Here is a 20501-nt window from a genome sequence, read left to right as displayed (position 1 = left end):
AAGATCCTAAAAAAAATCCTAAAAAGCTTCACAATATGAATGTGAAATCATATTTGAATCCAAAATCAGACACACAATTTGGATAACATTTATTCATAAATGCAAACAAGAAAGTTTAAATTTGAATCAATCATAATTTGACTAACATGTACCAAAATATTCCTGTATTTGCATCACTTCTTCTAGTATGACCTACTTCAAGCTTGCAAACTGACTGCTGCAAATAAAACCCCCACCCCACCTCCCTCTCTTACATTTTTCTTTCCCTTCATTGCTTCCTTCTCTCCTCCTCCTCCATGCCTTTCATTTAATTTTATAGGTCATATTGATCTTCATCATGGCACCTAAAATCCCATAGAATATGTATCATCTCTCATGTAAATTCAAATAAACAAAAGTGTTTTTTTAAATTATATACATCATACCTAGACACTTGGTGATTTTGTCATTGCATATATTTACATTCCAGAAACAGGTTATTTAAGTAATAGACTGACTTACAATTAGTAAATGACCTGTAATTACATAGTTATTTTTCAAGTCAGGAGACTTTTCATAGTAAAAACAGTTTTTGGTGGTTTGTCATTGAGAAAATGTCCAACGTCTTTATCTCTGTATTAACCTACATTCTGAGAAATGTTCTGGTTTTCTAGGTTGATTGTGTTTTTTTGTGTTTTTTCTATTTTGTACAGTATTTACCATCTAATATAAGTAGTTTCAGTTGTATATCGCCTCACAAGTACATATGGCAGAAGCTGCGACTCTGCAACCCATGATTTTCTATGGGAATTATGACTCCTTGCACCCTGTTAGATCCTCTTGTTGCTGCTTATTGTCAAGAAAAAATTATCCATCTTCTGAGAACAAGAAATGGAATGAGAGTAATCTTTAATCTAACTAGTTTCCTCCTAAGCTGCATGAGAAACGGCGACACAGACTCTAATAATGGACACACAACTGTGAATTGGATTAAATCATTTTGTGACAAGAAAAAACATACTGTAAGTTATGATTTGTATCAGTAACATAGGGTTATTATCTCAGAAATATTCTGGCAATCACAGAAGAGCACCAGATCTCACCATACTTTGTTGAGCCATGTATGACGTTGCCAAGAAAAACTATAATGTACTGAAGGAGGATTTCATTCATCTGCTGAATAAGGGTGGAGGTCTTGGTCAATGGACCATTTGCACTAATTTTCTGTGGCGATGAGATCTTGTTTTTTGACCTTTGACAATTAATAAACAGTTAAAAAGTGTGCATGACAATATCTGAGAGCCTCATCGACAATTTTAATAATTTTGGGGGGAGAAGACACATTTTCAAGAAAGATGATCTCTGAAGTCTGGAGCTATGAGTTTCCTGTCTTATCTGCTCTATTCTGTAATTTATCCGCCAGTAGCCTCAACCTTCAACAGAGAATGGAGAATGAGACACAACAGCATGGAAAAACAAAAATAATGATAAGGCTGCCACGTAGAGCTCCAGCAGAGGCAGAGATAACCAGGAAATTGGCTAAAAGAGAGAAATAATCACAAAAGGACTCCTTACCAAATTGCATTGTAGAAGTACACCCAACTGTAATACCCCTTCTACTCTAACCTTTACCCTGACCTTAATATCCTCCCCATTCAAAACCCCCAATAGTCCAGGCCCTGCTACCAGACAAGCATTTTCCAAAGGGCAACAGAGCCCCACCTCCTTATTGTTTTCCTTCAAATTAGAACCATTAACTTCTCCCAGGAAAAACATGTTCCCCCCTGATGGGAAATGGTTGTAAAAGATTCCATGATCTCATGTGACAGAAAGAACGAATGAAATAAATTGACAGATGAAAAGTTTATATCAGCCACTCAGTCATATAAACTGACTTTACTGAGCATCAGATATTTTTCAGGTAAATTTTTTTTAATTAATGACAATTTCTGACCATAATCTAAACATTATGAATTTAACGAGGAGCTCATTCTTATTGAGTTAATATACCCAACTATAACTTTCCTTATTAAAGCAGATAGCAAAGGAAAGAGGGGGGGGGTTCTGGGGATATTTAACTCTTAAATACTGGCCTTTCAAAGAGCCCAGCTCAAACTATTGTGTCCTTGAATATTTACAAGCATCCTAAGTCCAAAATCAATTTTCCCATTGTTTTTAAATACCTCATAGCTGTAATATGTGTTGATTATGAATGTTTAATTATTGGGGGATACTTGACCATTTCCATTATATGCTGAACACAGAAGGGCAATAGAAATATGTGAAACTCATGGAAATATTGGTTTGACTGAACATGTTAAACAGCAAACTCACAAAGACATATTTTGGGCTTGATCATCACTAAGGGTCTAAACATTTCCAATGTGACTGAAACAGGTGTTTCCTCATCTGACCACTTGTGTGTTATGTTTTAAAGCAATGACTCAGTTAGCCAGATGGACATTATAACGAATACATCTTTAAGGACGGTGCTAGGGAAAGCCCTAACAGGATTTATTCTACTGCCTCTACTTTGACCTTTACCTCTGTAGATGAGCTTTTAGACAGTTTGGTTAAGCAGAGGACTTTGTCTTATTATGATTTTAAAATAGAAAATCTATTATGATGCTTTTTATAATGCCTGTCATTCTCTAAAAAAAAAAAAAAAAATTAAACCTGAAACAGAAAGCTTTCAACTCTGTTAAGAACAGATTACACCCACTTTATTAGGTACCCCATGCTAGTAACGGGTTGGACCACCTTTTGCCTTCAGAACTGCCTCAATTCTTTGTGGCATAGATTCAACAAGGTGCTGGAAGCATTCCTCAGGGAGTTTGGTCCATATTGACATGATGGCATCACACAGTTGCCGCAGATTTGTCGGCTGCACATCCATGATGTGAATCTCCCGTTCCACCACATCCCAAAGATGCTCTATTGGATTGAGATCTGGTGACTGTGGAGGCCATTTGAGCACATTGAACTCATTGTCATGTTCAAGAAACCAGTCTGAGATGATTCCAGCTTTATGACATGGCGCATTATCCTGCTGAAAGTAGCCATCAGAAGTTGGGTACATTGTGGTCATAAAGGGATGGACATGGTCAGCAACAATACTCAGGTAGGCTGTGGCGTTGCAACGATGCTCAATTGGTACCAAGGGGCCCAAAGAGTGCCAAGAAAATATTCCCCACACCATGACACCACAACCACCAGCCTGAACCGTTGATACAAGGCAGGATGGATCCATGCTTTCATGTTGTAGACGCCAAAATCTGACCCTACCATCCGAATGTCGCAGCAGAAATCGAGACTCATCAGACCAGGCAACGTTTTTCCAATCTTCTATTGTCCAATTTCGATGAGCTTGTGCAAATTGTAGCCTCAGTTTCCTGTTCTTAGCTGAAAGGAGTGGCACCCGGTGTGGTCTTCTGCTGCTGTAGCCCATTTGCGTCAAAGTTCGACGTACTGTGCGTTCAGAGATGCTCTTCTGCCCACCTTGGTTGTAACGGGTGGTTATTTTAGTCACTGTTGCCCTTCTATCAGCTCGAACCAGTCTGGCCATTCTCCTCTGACCTCTGGCATCAACAAGGCATTTCCGCCCACGGAACTGCCGCTCACTGGATGTTTTTTCTTTTTCGGACCATTCTCTGTAAACCCTAGAGATGGTTGTGCGTGAAAATCCCAGTAGATCAGCAGTTTCTGAAATACTCAGACCAGCCCTTCTGGCACTAACAATCATGCCACGTTCAAAGTCACTCAAATCACCTTTCTTCCCCATACTGATGCTCGGTTTGAACTGCAGGAGATTGTCTTGACCATGTCTACATGCCTAAATGCACTGAGTTGCCGCCATGTGATTGGCTGCTTAGAAATTAAGTTTTAACGAGCAGTTGGACAGGTGTACCTAATAAAGTGGCCGGTGAGTGTAAATCTTTTTTGTTATTGGCTGGCTCCCCCTTGTGGCCACTTGCTGCCCTGACATAATGAGGTCTGAACAAGGAAAAAATTCACTTCTGGTGATAGACAAAAAAAAAGTTAAGGTAGAGGGAAACTAATAGTTACACCACAGATAGATCTTATGAGGTGAAGTTTTCAGGGGCAATCACTTTAAAAAAAAAGGAGGAGCATGTCAGTTTGGATTGTTTCCCCTCCTTAATAGAGAAAACATGTATGTTTACCAGTGTCTTTACTCAAATAAATTTTCTTAACTGTTTTGAAGCCCTTAAAGTGACAAACATGCAAAAAAATGTATATATAACATTTATGTATGTGTGTTTTAAAAGCATATAAGGTGAGGTATTTTAATTGAAACTGAAACAGTATAAAGTTTATTAATGGGAACGAATTATATCATTATATCCTTGAGAAACCACAAAACTATATGGTGTCGAAGTATTTATACCAAAACATAAAACACAACAAAGTTGTTGTTTTTTTTTTGCAGTTTATAAGGTAGTACAAGAAGCTATTAGCAGCTCCATTAGCCCGACCATCTGTTCCGGTGGCCTGCAGTCAGCTTCTTAACTCAGAACCTTTCAACTGCCTGCTTAAAAAGGGAAAAGATAAGTAACATTGTTTTCTTTGGCTTTATTTATGTAGCAAACTAGTTATTGTATTTGTTAATGTTTTTTTCCTAGATACAGACAACTTTTCCCCTTTAAAGATTTTATAAAACAGAAATTGATCTAAATACATTCTGTCAACAAGGAAAGTTTTAGCCCAGTCAGACAGACATTTACTACACAAAGACATAAAGCTGTGGTTTTACTAATTTATTCCTCCCAGAATTGAATCATTCTCACAATCACTTCTTCGAGTAGTGTTAAAATGCTTTGCATACATTTTTAACTAAGATCACCTCTATATCTTGCAGAAACAGTGACTGTGAAGAGCTGTGAGTGCAACCACCAGTAAAAGACAAGCAGGCGCTCACTATATTACTGCACTCGAAAGATTTCCATTTGAAGTAAACGTCACAAAGACAGCGTGTACCATTGCTTAGGTAAAACCAACCTCAGTGTCGCTGAGGACAAAGAAAAACATGCTTGTTTGTGCCATGCTGAGATGTTTCAGTTGTAAATTACTGTGTCCAGGTTTACAGTATTGAGATGTAACACTATTGATAAACATACATGACTGACATATAGACAGACTAAAAAGTGTAAGCTACAAATTTTCACAGCTACAATGATTTGATATCATGAGTTATTCCCAAAGAAAGTGCCGGTTCTGCAGCTGCAAGGCCTCTTTTCCCGGCGCGTATCCCTTCACCATGTCTCACATGTAAAAGCATCCGTTCTGTCCTTCATCTGCAAAGGCACCGAGCTCGAATGACGACCGCTGAAAAGGAGCGGCCGCCTCACTGTAATGCATTGTCACACCAGCTTTCAGGATCGGGTGTCCTCTCCTCGGACTAAACAGTTTGGATTTGTCTTTCAGTGGTTGAAGCATGGTAGTCCTGGATTTTCACTTACCAATGTAAAACAAGTTTTCAGTGGATTTCAATATGAACCTGTGAAAAGATAGAGACTTGGTTAAGATTTAATTCGGGAGAATATGGAAATAGTAAAAAGCTGTGTTACAGCATAAAAAACATGGGTCTTTAATTTAATCCTTAAAACAACACTGCGCTTTCTTTGAGTAAAACATGGTGGTGGTAGTATTATGCTATGTATACTAACCATTTCTATTTAATAAGATTTAAAGAAAAGAAATTCTATAGATTCAATAAATAACTTTTTTACTGTTTTCTATTTGTCAGCCATTAATGTAAAGGGTGTGGTTATTAAACAGCTAAATTAAAGGATTTCTTAAAACAACACATTAATTTTTTTAACACATTTTAAAGGTTTGATTTTCTGATCTGCACAAGTTAAGAATTGAAGTCTACAGGCACCCTTCTAACATTTGGTTAAATGTCCCTTTGCACAGTTTTGAAGCTGCTAATTAGCATCTGGCATAAGCCGGATATAATATAGCTAATTTTATGAGAATTTCTAGCTTTTTTAAAACATTTTCAAATATATTCATTTAATTTTCAATAAGGCTGAAGAACATTTTCCAGAAAAATCATTAATTCTAATTTCAAAACTCACTTGTGATGCTTGGGCTTGTTTTCCTGTTTGGAACAAATAACCAGGCCTTGTAGTGCCAACTTCTAAAGAAAGTTTAGGGCCAGAGCGTTTGGAGAAGTCTGGCATAATCCTGCCTTGTAAGTTTAGCAAAATAATAACAACCAAACACACACACACAGAAAAAAGAACACTGCATTGATTAGCATATTAAGGAAGCTAGCTGCAAAGTCAGGGTTGCAGACCCCTCATTGAACAGATGAAAACTGTGATCATATTTTAATATGAACAAAACTTAAAGCCAAGTGTACGGTAATTATAAAGGCTAAATGACTTAGACTTTAGACTTAGACAGATTTATTTTGTCATTTTGTATACACGAGTGTATACAAAACAAAATTTCATTTAAAACAGCTCTAGACAATTTAATTTTTTTAAAGTGCAGTCTGGAAAAAAATAATAAAAACATTAAAAAAAAGAAAAAAATAGTAATTTAAACAAATAACTGTATATTTACAGTTCTTGTGGTTCTTAACATTTTTTTCAACCATTCCATCCATTTTTTGCATCAATTTTTTTATGTTAAATTGGTTTTGGTCTCTTTTGTCAGTGAATAACACCATAACAAAATTGATTTAGTATTATATTGCAAAAACTGATCTAAATAAGTATATATTTCTCGAAAAAAGATGCATTTGCACTCAGTTTTAGCAGGTAAATAAGATGATCTGCAAAGGAATAAGTATTTTACCTGTTAAAATTAGATAATCAGATATTAAATTAATATCCCTTGAAATAAGGTAATGGAAGGTGATGCTTTCTTAATTCAAACTTAAAGCATTTTATTGCATCTGCATAGTTTCCTCACTTATTTCTCAAAAAAAAAAAAAATCTATATTTTAATTTTTCAGTGTGTTTTTAGCACAGGGGCCCATACCAGCTCTACAATGGGATTTATTGGGACAAAATTTATCTATTTATTAAGCTAATTATACACAGAATAAACGAAATAATAGTTTAACTGCCCTCAGACGCTTCTTTAAAAACCCTGCTGACGTTTAATCATCAGCCACAATGACAACAAAAATAAATCCTGGCGGAGGCCTTTGAAGTAGCTGTTGGCATGGTGACGAGCAGGACTGCAAAAACAGAAGTTTTGGTAAACAAGAAGGAAGTACTGGAATACTCACTTGGAGTCTGACATTAAACACCATCGAAGCCACTAAGTATATATAGGGGAATCTGATTCTCAGTCGCCATGCCAGATCAAAAAATATCAACAAAGTCCTCGTCAAGCCTTTACAAAACACTCCGTAGGTCCGACCAGCGGAGCCCGAGAACCGAAGCACCAGATAAGACAGACCCGCCATGTAAGCCAGGTCTGCGGGGAGCTCGGCTGGCTGGTTAGGCGGACTGGCGAGAAGATGCCATTTAAGCAGCAAGTGATGCGCGACCCTTCATGGTTTCTTATCGCTGACAGAAACCCAGCTCCATGTTTAAACACCAGCTGCTGGCAGACGGAGCTGCTCCACTCGACACAACACGGAAGTGAAAATGCATGTGAGCTTTCACTCCCTGAGTTTGGACTCGCAGGCACGTCCTTACATTTACAAATTAAATCCAATAAGTAATGTAAGACTTTATTAACTGAAAACAGCATTCAATCAAAGAATAATTAGAATCAGAATCAGAATTAAGTTTCTTGCCAAGTAGGTTTGCACTTGAGAGGAATTTGATTGGTTTAAATAGTGCAGACAAATTAGATATATATATACAGAATACAGGATCTATAGTTATATACAATATAGAAAATACAATACTATATACAATATATAGTATATAGCTACGTACTATAAGACTTAGATTTATTTTGTCATTTCTTTATACACAAGTGTAAACAAAAATACATTTTTGTTAAGAACAGCTCTCTAGACAATTTCATTTTTTTTAAGTGCAGCCTTTAAAACAATAAAAACAGTAATATAAACATATAAGCACAGTACACTGTGCGTTAATGTGGCGCAGGAGGTCTTGAGATGCTATGTTGGTGTAGCTTCTAGGTTCTGAACGGGGGAGGGAGAGAGGCAGTGTCATGGGGGGTCTCTGGGCCTTTGTTGATAAGGCTGGTAGCAGATGGGAAGAAAATGTTATTGTGGCGTGAGGTTTTGGTCCTGATGGACCACATCCTTCTGCCAGATGGAAGTGATTGAAATAGTTTATGGCTGGGGTGCGAGGGATCAGCCACTATCTTCCCTGCATGCCTCAGAGTCCTGGAGGAATACAGATCCTGGAGAGATGGAAGATTGCAGCCAATCACCTTCTCTGCAGAGCGGACGACATGCTGTGGTCTTCCCTTGTCCTTGGCGGTGGCACCAGTGTACCAGATGGTGATGGAGGAGGTGAGGATTGACTCAGTGATGGAGGAGTAGAAATGCACCATCATTGTCCTTGGCAGGTTGAATTTATTTCAGCTGCCGCAGGAAGAAATTAAGCTAGACTACCTGTTATTGATTTCATTTCAATGTTTTTTATCTTTACTTTATATATTTGGCTTTGTTTATGTACAACCATTAATTGTATTAGTAATTTTTTTTTTTTTTTGCAACACGTTTCTTTAAAACATTTAATAAAACAGGAATTGAGATGGAGATACTTGTTATTTTATTTATTTGCATCTTAACTTTGATGCCACCCACCAATAATCATAAGAAGATGATGGTGATTAAGAAGACCTGGCTTCTTTTTTTTCCCCCCTCCGCCTTGCAAAAGATCTCCAAAATATTTACATTATGTTCACATCTTTTCTGTTTTCTTTTTTTAAATCTAATTTAAAAAAGAAAACAGAAAAGATGACTTTGACTACCCCCGAGTATAATGCTACAACTACCATGTAGGTATTCTTATGTGCAATGCAGTTTTTTGCAGTTTGTGTGTGTGTGTGTGTGTGTGTGTGTGTGTGTGTGTGTGTGTGTGTGTGTGTGTGTGTGTGTGTGTGTGTGTGTGTGTGTGTGTGTAACGGCATTTTTACTTCTCCATTGTCTCTGCATGCATGCTTGATGGGAAGGATTTCTGTAGAGTCAGGCACAAAATGCAAGAGAATATATACTGTCACCACATATTAATTTAGGGGAAGCATGTCCTGCAAATCAATGATTTAATGCAATCTGCTTTTTTCCTTATACAGAAACTTTTTTTTGTTTTACCAATCTAACTGTGTGATCTGATTTCATTGTCTCTGTAAAGTGCCTTGGGATTTCATATGATTGTGGTCACATGTACAATACAATAACGAAAGCCTTCAGTTTGACTGGAACTGTCTGTTAGCCTGGTTTCTCAGTACACACTCACAACTAAAGATGATTTAGAGACACCAATTAACTTTTCTGAATATGAAATCAAAACTTCTGATATTATATGTTTCTTTTAGTAAATATTCTTCCCACCTAATCCCAATACATTTACATTTATTTCTATATTGACAGTTTAATCTCCGAATGATTTGATCTCTGAGGTTGAAGTAGTACCTTTAAGGCACAGCTCAGGAAATATCAGCTGAAAAAAAATTCCACAATGGGGACGCATGCGTCACTTCCTCTCTGTGTTACACCCTAAACCGTCCGTGTATTTTTTTTTTTTTTTTTTTTTTTTTTTACAAATACTTGGTCTAAATGTTCTAGTTTCAAGTGAGGAGAAGCCAGTGTTCCATATGGGCCAAATGTTTTTGTAAAATATAATGAATATCTGTTTTGTTCTGTTTTTTTGTTTCATATCAGCTTTCAGCGACTACAGTTGGACGGTTCTGGCCGATGTTATGCATTAAAGTGATGTCTGCCTAAACTAATCGGGCGCGTTCCCACGGAGTGGGAGGAGCTTGGGGAGCCAGAGATGGTGTCCTTCTCTGTGATTTAGTTTATAAAATCAAACACTATTATCCACAATAAAAATGATATTATTAAGGTCTTTCTCGATTAACTTTTTTTAATACAATAAAAAAAAAAAAAACGTTAGTACAACTTCCATTTTATTTTGGGGGTTGTGTGTAAACCTTATTGCATTTTACTTTAAAAAGCTCGTGAAGTTAGATGGTACAAGATGGGGAAAAATGTTAAAAGACAAAAGCATTGAAAAAAAAATCATTAAAAAAAAGAAAAGAAAACTGCAGGTATATTTTGAAAAGGTTCTGTCAACTTGGGTTATTTGGGGAATATTAAACACCATGCAAAGGAGCCAGTACACTCTAATATGAAGGATAAAATCTAAAAGACAGAAGTAAAGTCATTTTAATGCAAATTTAATTCTAAAGAAGATTTGGGCCTATAATAACTTTTTGGCTGGTTAAATAGTCATATTTGGTCTACTTTTTTATATTTTTAGTATGGGAAAGGCTGTATTCAGCAAGATCTATAAAGTCTAATATCTCTAATATAAGCAATTTTAGGCAGAAATTACATTTCAGTATTCATATATTAAACCATAACCTCTTATTGGCACGTTAGGTTGGCCTAATTTTGTCAGTTAAGGGAAGTTATTCAGTGTGTGAATAAACTATATTATTTCCTTTAAATTTGGCATACTACACTGTGCAGTATCTGCACTTTCATTTTTTTAAGATAAATAATCAATACCTCCTGTAAAAAACAAGGTACAAAAAAAATTCTTTTCAATATTTTATTTGCATCCTTCACCGTACTGTTAAGTTCCAGAATGGTCCTATATTTTAGTGAGCTAGTGCAGATACTTTGACAAAAGTTTATTTTTATTGACATAGTGACATAGCCCCATTTAGAATGTAAATTTGCAGATATTTATGAGAGCAAATGTAAAACTGACAAAGGGAAAAAAAGACACACCTTTTCTGTAACCTTGGTCTATGGAAGAGGATTAGGGCCACTGGAAAAACAAAAAAATGTTAACTGATTTTAAAATTTTATTTCAGTATAATAACAGAAATAAGTCAGAATTTTGACTTTAATCTCAGAATTTTGACTTTAATCTCAGAATTCTGACTTTAATCTCAGAATTTTTTATCTTAATGTAGATGGACACCATGAAGGAAGGGATGTGGGAGCACTCAGCTTCACTGACAAAGATGTGAGTTGTTTGGGAGCCAGTAACACATTGGGGGGGAATGATGCAATTAGGCAACTTTTTACGTGCCCGAGGGGTCCCCGGTGATGCTATTTCATTAATGGAAGAGCAGAAGGTGATTAAAACAAGAGAGCTAATCTCTAAAATAGACATGGTTACGACTTTATTCTAACGTGTTTGTTAGCTGTCAGAATTCAGTCAGTATTCTTAGATTAAAGTCAGAATTCTGAGAAAAAATGTCAGAATTCTGAGATTAAAGACAGAATTCGGACATTAAAGGCAGAATTATGAGAAAAAAGTTAGGATTCGGACATTAAAGTCAGATTTCTGAGACTAAAGTTAGAATTCTGAAATTAAAGTCAGAATTCTGAGATTAAAATAGAATTCTGAGATTAAAGACAGAATTCTGGGGAAAAAAGTCAGATTTCTAAGAAAAAAGTCAGAATTCTGAGAAAAAAAGTTAGATTTTGGACATTAAATTCAGAATTCTGAGACTTAAGTTAGAATTCTGAGGGAAAAAAAAATAGAATTTGGACATTAAAGTCGGAATTCGGACATTTAAGTCAGAATTCTGAAATTAAAGTCAGAATTCTGACATTTTTCCCCATATTAAACCGAAATAATATTTAAAAATCTGTTAACTTTGTTTATTTTTTTCAGTGGTCCTAATCCCCTTCATATTGGTCATAACCTTTTTTTTTATCGGTGTTAAATGTTGTTTCATTTCAAACAAGAGAAAGATCCTTGAAACAACACAGACAGGTTGAGTTCAGCAAGCTTCTCCTCCCGCGTGGACGCGCCCGACCAGTTCTGGTCGTGCTACCATCTTATTGCACAACACCAGTGTACCGGATGCTCCATCTGCTGGTGGCCAACTACATTTTTTTTTTTTTCTACCTCAGGGGTGGTGGCCGCTGTTTTGCTCCATTGCTCCCATAGCCAACGCACGAAAGCATGGGAATGTTGCGAGGGGATTTATGAGGAAAGTTTAGATAAAGTGCAAATTAAGTTAGCTTAAGTCGCTCTGACGGGGTTTTAACATCAGTGGAGCTCAACGGCAAACAACGGTGGTGTTTAGCGGGATCCTATTTGGACGTTTCTCCAACGAGCAGTTCCGGACAAAGGAAAAGAAACCTGAGCTAAAGCTAACTGGCTCTCTCGGGCGATGCAGGCCATTAAGTGTGTCGTTGTCGGAGACGGGTAAGTTAACACAATTAACCTCAATACATGCTTTTTTTTCTACTAACTCGCGTTTAAAGATTAAATTGTAATGTTAGCTTTGATGTTGTCACTCGCCTGGCCGTTGATAAACCACTTTGCTTCCCAGTTTTCCTAACGGACAAAGTTAGCTTCTAGGCTTTAACTACCTGTTAATCGGTCCCACATTGCTGTTTCAGTTCACTTAAGTTTTCCTTTTTTAGTTTTAATTCATACTTTCTCGACATTCAATACATATAGATACTTATATAATATAGTTTAATTGTTTTCGCCCAAAAGAAGTGAGCTAACCTTTTACTGCGGCTATTCTGGTGTTTTAGTCAGATATAACAGCCTAGCTAGTGTATTTTACTTTAACCCGGATTTATTAGGTTCTTTTCAAAACTTAGTGGACAAAAAAAAACAAAAAAAAAAACAAGGAGTTGGAATGTTTTCGGTTTGAAAATATTTCTGTCTGTTTCGCTTTGCGTTTATATGGGGCGTGTTTTCATTTTATGGTAAATCAGGTTGGAGTCGAAAGGATTAATTTAACTCATTGGCCTGGACTCTCCGTCATATGTTTAACTGTATGTGGGAGTTAATCATGTAACCTCTCGGCCAGGGTGTGGTGAAAACCACACAACAGTCATCTCTGGGATTTTAGATTGCCATTTTTCGATTCGGATTAAAAGGGAAGCTCAAGTTTCGTGATTGGGAAATAGCTGTTCCCCTGGGAGCTGAGAAAGTCTCACAGGAACCGATCCCTGTCTGCTTTTATTGGCCTGCTGTGCTGTAATCAGGGCTCATTTCTGCTTAATATCTGTTTATTTTTAATCGGTACTCGAGATGTTTCTACATTGCTATTTTTATTTGGTTTACGTTAGTGTATGTTGGTAATCAAATCTGGTTTAATTCAGTGGATAATTAAGAATTTTGTCCCTCCAGCCTTCCGTAGAAAAAAAATCAGTTCTAGAAAATTTAATGCAACATTTTATCTTGGTGATTCTTCTAAATCATGTTATTATTAATTTTTTTTTTTTTTTTACTAAACTAAGAATTTTTAAAATAATTCTGGAAAGATGTTTGTACTTATTCACCATTTAAAACCCTAATTTGAAAATGTTATATCTAAACAATTTATTTCACGGATCTAAATATCTTTGCCAAGAAAGGAGCAAGTATCTAAGTCTATCCAATTTCCCTTAATCGAGCTGCTCTATGATTAGTAAACCAGGTGCAAATAAATTGTGATTGTATTAATCCTGACTTCTGGTATATAAAATTGCATATTGTCAAAAGATTTATAGACTTATGATTTGATGTAAATATGGAACTAATGTGATACCTTAAGTTTCTGTTTGCTTTAAAACCTCTGGCCTCATTAAATTAACAGATGCATGGGGTTTTTTGTGTTTGTTTTTTTTATTCCTTGTAAAAAGAAAATCAAAATAGTTTTGTCATATTTATTGGCTGTTGTAGCCCTTTAGGTATTGAAAAGGAAATGATGAATGCATCCTGTTTTAAGAACCAAAGAAAGAGCCTTTAATAGGACTTGTAGGTGTCATCAGATTGTGAAAGTTGGCCTATGGTTAAAAAAACTGAAACATGAAGTACTGTACACGTTTAAAACAGTTGGTCAGATAAAAAAAGCACTGTAAAATCTGGAAGGTATAAAAAAGTGTTAAAGCAGTTGTAGAGGATAAGGAACTTAAGAAACACTATCATCTATCGAGGAAACATTAAAAAATAGAAGGGGGGGTTATTTCTAGATTTTTAAAAGTTGATGAAATCGATGTTTTAAAATAAACAAAGAAAGTGGAGACATACATGGAAGAAGAGAAGAGGGAAATTGTCCTTGTCCTTTTCTTACTGCTACCAGCAATAAGCAGTTATAAGCTAACTTCAGTATATTTGTTGTCTCTGGATATGTGTAACATAAAAATGAGCAATGTTAAAACCTATCAGCTTAATAGTTTTCTGTAATACTGGCATAGAAATCAAGTTGAGCAGGATAGTCAATTTAGAAAACAGAAATTAATAGAAAGTAGAGCTTAAACAACTAATCAGATTAATCGTGATTAATTGATTATTGAAATAATTGTCAAGTAATTTAATAATCAATTCATTGTAAAATGGAGTTTAGGGACTCTAAAACATCCTTTATCTGACAGAGCAACCCACTTAGAGCAGTAATTATACGAAAATTGTAAAAAGGATTATATACATTGTGGATTTTAGATAAATAAAATAATTTTCGTTTGTCATTATTCTCTATCCAGAACTCCTCAAGTGGAATAGGTTCAGTTTCACCTGGTTTCATTTTGTAAGAGTCTTCTTTAGGCAACCTTTGGCTATCTGATAATTAATCGATTAATTGAAAAAATAATCAACAGATTAATCGATTAGGAAAAATAACGTTAGTTGCAGCCCTGCTAGAAAGCCGTAAAATTTTAGATTAAGTTATTCTTTAGGTATGTAAATGATGCACATTAGAATCAAGTTTGTTTTACATGTATGCATTTAAGAAAATTTAATGGGATAAAAAAAATAAGTATAAAATAAGAAGTGCTGGGAATTTCTAAAAATTTGGTGTGAAGTTTCTAAATGCAGGCTAATATTAAAAGTAGAAAATAAAAGCTATTTGTACGAGTTGCTCAAATGCTAAACATCAGGGGATCTTTAAATTATTTTGACTGTAACTAAAACTTTTATATTATTAGTGTAAAAACCTCTCTGACCAGTATGTTTAGGAAGGGGTTTGCTTCTGTTATTGTTTTGTTATGCTCCTAAACATTGATCAAGTGCCTTCTCCTTTCCAGTGCTGTGGGTAAGACATGTCTGCTCATCAGTTACACCACCAATGCCTTTCCTGGAGAGTACATCCCCACAGTGTGAGTGTCTGAGACTGCACTGCAGTTTCTGCTTATTTATTTATGACCAACTTTACTGTCGATTATTTTCCCCCACCATTTGTCTCTGACGTAGCCGGTGAATCATTTCTGTGTTCCTCTGAGGGTTCGGTTGTCTGCTTAACGTAACAATCAAAGTAACATAGTTGAGATTCAAGGAAACACATATTACAGGAAGTGATTATGAAAACCCGTTTCTTATCAGATGAAGTAAGTGCTTTGTTTATTTTAACGCTAGTTTATAGAAGAAGCTGAATAGGTATTTTATATGCAGGATATTTTATCTAAAAACTTGGGAAAAAGGTGCATTATTTTCTCTAGAAATACAAAATTTCCATATATTCTGATTTATGGTATTTTGCTCATTTGAACACCATTTTCCTCAGCTTTGACAATTACTCTGCCAATGTTATGGTGGATGGTAAACCAGTGAACCTGGGTCTTTGGGATACAGCAGGACAAGAGGACTATGACAGACTCCGCCCACTTTCCTACCCACAGACGGTACGAAAAGGCCACATATTTTAACAATATATCTCACTTATTAACTCCTGTGAATAATCCACTTGAAACAAACGGCTAAAGAAATGGAACAAGGAAGTTTGGAAAAAAAGAAACACCTTGATCAGGATAATCTTTAACATCGGGTGAAAATCTCAGACTCATTGCTCTTTTTTTTCTTTGTGTTATCAGGATGTGTTCCTTATCTGCTTTTCTCTCGTGAGTCCTGCCTCCTTTGAAAACGTCCGTGCCAAGGTGAGAAGTAATTGTGTGTGTGCGTGCCTTGCAAAAGTATTTATTAACTATTATTATGTGATTAAGGACCTCAAATGCATTTATTACAAGCTATGGATTACATACACAGTAATTACCTAAAGTAGAGTGCTGTGGTGCTTTTTGCTTCAAGTCCAGCAAATATCTGATAGTTATGTGATTCAGTTTAGGTTATGCATGTAGTACTGGGACACAAAGACTTAACTTTATGACTTCTGGGAAGTCAAAGGTCCAAATCGCTCATTATTGTTTAATTCTGTATACTACAAAGTAGTTTTATGCTCTTATGTACTTTATTTACTGCATTGGGTGTAGAAAGTTAGCAAAGCCTTAATTAGTCTTAAGGTTCTGGGTAAAAATTATGTGCTTTGTATTATTAAAAATAACTTTTAACTAATAATGAGGGCAGCAGTTACAGCTTGTTTGTAAGCCTATGCTTTAGAGACGAGGGAGCAAAGAGCCTTTATATACACCACAGTTTAAGTAGACCTTTGTATTCGAGTCATGGTGTTTAGCTTTACAATGCTACAATACAGGTGCTGGTCATAAAATTAGAATATCATGAAAAAGTAGATTGATTTCAGTAATTCCATTTAAAAAGTGAAACTTGTATATTATATTCATACATTACATACAAACTCATATATTTCAGATGTTTATTTTGTTTAATTTTGATGATTACAAATGACAACAAATGAAAATCTCAAATTCATCATATCAGAAAATTAGAATATTACTGAAGACCAATAAAAACAAAGGATTTATAGAAATGTTGGCCAACTGAAAAGTATGAACATGAAAAGTATGAGCATGTACAGCACTCAGTATTTAGTTGGGCCTCCTTTGGCCTGTATTACTGCAGCAATGCGGCGTGGCATGGAGTCGATCAGTCTGTGGCACTGCTCAGGTGTTATGATAGCCCAGGTTGCTCTAATAGTGGCTTTTAGCTCTTCTGAATTGTTGGGTCTGGTGTATTGCATCTTCTTCTTCACAATACCCCATAGATTTTCTATGGGGTTAAGGTCAGGAGAGTTTGCTGGCCAATTAAGAACAGGGATACCATGGTCCTTCAACCAGGTACTGGTAGCTTTGGCACTGTGTGCAGGTGCCAAGTCCTGTTGGAAAATGAAATCTGCATCTCCAAAAAGTTGGTCAGCTGCAGGAAGCATGAAGTGCTCTAAAACTTCCTGGTATGTGGCTGCGTTGACCCTGGACCTCAGAAAACACAATGGGCCAACACCAGCAGATGACATGGCACCCCAAACCATCACTGACTGTGGAAACTTTACACTGGACTTCAAGCAACGTGGATGAAGTGCCTCTCTTCTTTTCCTCCAGACTCTGGGACCTTGATTTCCAAAGGAAATGCAAAATTTACTTTCATCAGAGAACATGACTTTGGACCACTCACCAGCAGTCCAGTCCTGTTTCTCTTTAGCCCAGGCAAGACGCTTCTGACGCTGTCTGTGGTTCAAGAGTGGCTTGACACAAGGAATGCGACAGCAGAAACCCATGTCTTTCATACGTCTGTGTGTGGTGGTTCTTGAAGCACTCACTCCAGCTGCAGTCCACTCTTTGTGAATCTCCCCCACATTTTTGAATGGGTTTTGTTTCACAATCCTCTCCAGGGTGCGGTTATCTCTCTTGCTTGTACACTTTTTTCGACCACATCTTTTCCTTCCCTTCGCCTCTCTATTAATGTGCTTGGACACTGAGCTCTGTGAACAGCCAGCCTCTTTAGCGATGACCTTTTGTGTCTTGCCCTCCTTGTGCAAGGTGTCGATGGTCGTCTTTTGGACAACTGTCAAGTCAGCAGTCTTCCCCATGATTGTGTAGCCTATAGAACTAGACTGAAAGACCATTTAAAGGCTTTTGCAGGTGGTTTGAGTTAATTAGCTGATTAGAGTGTGGCACCAGGGGCCATCAATTTTGAACCTTTTCACAATATTCTAATTTTCTGATATGATGAATTTGAGATTTTCATTTGTTGTCATTTGTAATCATCAAAATTAAACAAAATAAACATCTGAAATATATGAGTTTGTATGTAATGTATGAATATAATATACAAGTTTCACTTTTTAAATGGAATTACTGAAATCAATCTACTTTTTCATGATATTCTAATTTTATGACCAGCACCTGTAGATGCATTTAGTATGTCTTATAACTAGTTCTTCTAAATCTTTCACATACAGAGATATTGTGTCATTGGTGTTTTTACTGTAGTTCATTTACTGTAGTACTTTGGATGGACATATGGTTACAGTTGTGGATCACATGATTACTTGTAAGTAAAGGGAGTTTCTCCCGGTGATAAACACACAGGAAGTTATTATCTGCTTCTGCAGTTCCTCCTCAGCTGTTTAAGAAGGAAACAAACAAATTTTTTTTTTTTTTTTTTGTTTTCCGGCTCCCTGCTTTACTACTGTTTTTTCTGCTATTGACTTCTTTTCACGGATTATAAAAATATTTATTTGGATTTACTATGTCTTTGCAGAATGAATTTGAGTGACATCCAATCTGTTTCTGTCCACCATTTTTTTTTTTGTTGCTCTAAAAATTCAACATCGTCTTAGAAGGCCTTGTCACTACCCGATCCGTCCCAGAAGCGCGGCCCATTCTGCGCATGTGCATCCAGATATACATCCGGGTCGTCTTCGATTTTCTTTTAAAAATACCTAAATGACGTTTTCCCTCCCCAAAAATAGTAAACATACTAAAATATAATGTGTTAAACGTTAGTAATGTATTTCCTGAGAAAGTAAATGCCGTTCTAAAATCCTTTCTGTTTAACCATCGTCTCTGCCCGATCTGCAGTGGAAACGGGATCCTACACTACTTCCGGTGGCTAACCTTTTCGGCTTTGGATTTAAATCTAAATCTAGTCTTTTTGAGTTTTATGTTTTCGTTTCGCTTTTAACCTTATGCTATATAATGCCTGATCTAAAGAAGGAAAGAACTAAAATACAGATAAACATGGTTTAATCATATTTTGCCGGACCGCCCTGAGCATGTCCCGTGATGACGTCAGAGAAGCGGTTAGATGGATAAAATGTAAAAGCATAAAAATTGTCTCACGGAAGTCATAAAACATTTTTTAAAGATGTGTATTAGCATTTTTTTGGTGAGTTAAGGATAGAAATAAGTAGTTTTACTACCGTATTTACATTATTTATGGACACCTGGATGTATATCTGTTCGCGCATGCGCAGGACGGATAGTGCTTCTGGAAAGGGTCGGGTAGTGAAAGACCTTCCACAAGGTTTAGTTCTTCAGTTTCAAACAAACTGTTCTTATTGAGTGGGAAGGTGTATCTCCAAATTGTTCCCTTAATGTTAGGTGCAGGGAATTGTCTAAAATGTCTTGATGTGCTGAACAATTCTGCTCCTTTTCTTAGGACCAAAATTATAGCACTTTATGCAGTGCAGTCAGGTTAATGTGGTTTTCTTTGCAGCTGCCAATCCCAGCAGTAGTTAACTTTTTCCATTTTAGGATGCTTTGCAAAGTACTTTTTAATGTCGGGCTGCTCTCACAGAAGCTTATTCATGAAGCTCTTAATGTGTGCCGATATCCACCAACCCCGCTCTGATTTTTACACAGGAACAAGTGGAGCAACTCGTTGAGGGAGAATATTTACTGCTCAGTATAAATGTTTACAGAAGCAGTCATCATAGCTAGGTGGTGGATTTTATGGACCTGTGGTCAAGGAAGTGTTTGGAAATCCAGAATTTAGGGATTAGAATTAGGGAGTCACTGATATGGAAAATAGGACTGATGTACCTTTCAAAAAATGATCACACCACCAACATTGTTTCTCCATCAAAATAAATGTTGGGTAGGAAAAATAATAATAAACTGAGAAAAAAAGATATGTCCATTTAAAAAAAAGGTACAATACTATTGATTTCTGTCATGTAGTGGTATCCTGAGGTCCGACACCACTGTCCCAACACTCCCATCATCCTGGTGGGCACCAAACTGGATCTGAGAGATGATAAGGACACCATGGAGAAGCTGAAGGAGAAGAAACTTTCACCCATTACATATCCTCAAGGCTTGGCCATGGCCAAAGAGATTGGTAACACCTATTTAAAGATCTTTTTGACCTGGTTACGTCTCTATAACTAAATAAAATGACAGAAATAAACGTCTCTTTCCTCCTTCTGGGTCCACAGGTTCTGTCAAGTACCTGGAGTGCTCAGCCCTGACCCAACGTGGCCTTAAAACGGTGTTCGACGAGGCCATCCGGGCCGTTCTGTGCCCCCCTCCCGTCAAGAAGAAGGGCAAGAAGTGCTCTCTCCTCTAAGACCTCCTGCAGCTTAAACGGATACAGGGGAACATGAACGCTAGCGGGGAGAGGGGTGGCTAAAGACACAGGAGAAACACCAGTATACACTCACATTCAATCTACTTCCGATTCTGTCCTTACTCGTAGCTCAAGCAGTTTTCATGAAAATAAATCATAGGTTCAGATTTA

General features: G+C 36.6%; 2 protein-coding genes across 2 annotated transcripts; one reads left to right on the top strand and one right to left on the bottom strand.

Moving 5' to 3' along the window:
- Positions 1-4412: 4412 nt before the first annotated feature.
- LOC119798314 (small integral membrane protein 10-like protein 2A) lies at positions 4413-7612 on the bottom strand. The gene is made up of 2 exons (XM_038307720.1): positions 7244-7612; positions 4413-5494 (listed from the first exon to the last, which is right to left on the bottom strand). Exons 1-2 carry the CDS (start codon positions 7421-7423, stop codon positions 5474-5476), a joined length of 201 nt encoding a protein of 66 aa, XP_038163648.1. The 5' UTR covers positions 7424-7612; the 3' UTR covers positions 4413-5473.
- Positions 7613-12025: 4413 nt separating this feature from the next.
- On the top strand, positions 12026-20501 carry LOC119798333 (ras-related C3 botulinum toxin substrate 1). Its single transcript, XM_038307752.1, has 6 exons — positions 12026-12341; positions 15158-15229; positions 15634-15751; positions 15941-16003; positions 19943-20102; positions 20200-20501. Exons 1-6 carry the CDS (start codon positions 12307-12309, stop codon positions 20328-20330), a joined length of 579 nt encoding a protein of 192 aa, XP_038163680.1. The 5' UTR covers positions 12026-12306; the 3' UTR covers positions 20331-20501.

The sequence above is a fragment of the Cyprinodon tularosa genome, unplaced genomic scaffold, assembly GCF_016077235.1.
Source record: "Cyprinodon tularosa strain WSP-4 unplaced genomic scaffold, ASM1607723v1 ctg62, whole genome shotgun sequence".
Taxonomy (NCBI): Eukaryota; Metazoa; Chordata; class Actinopteri; order Cyprinodontiformes; family Cyprinodontidae; genus Cyprinodon; species Cyprinodon tularosa.
The sequence above is the reverse complement of the archived record's forward strand: the minus strand, read 5'-3'. Positions and strand labels throughout refer to the sequence as shown.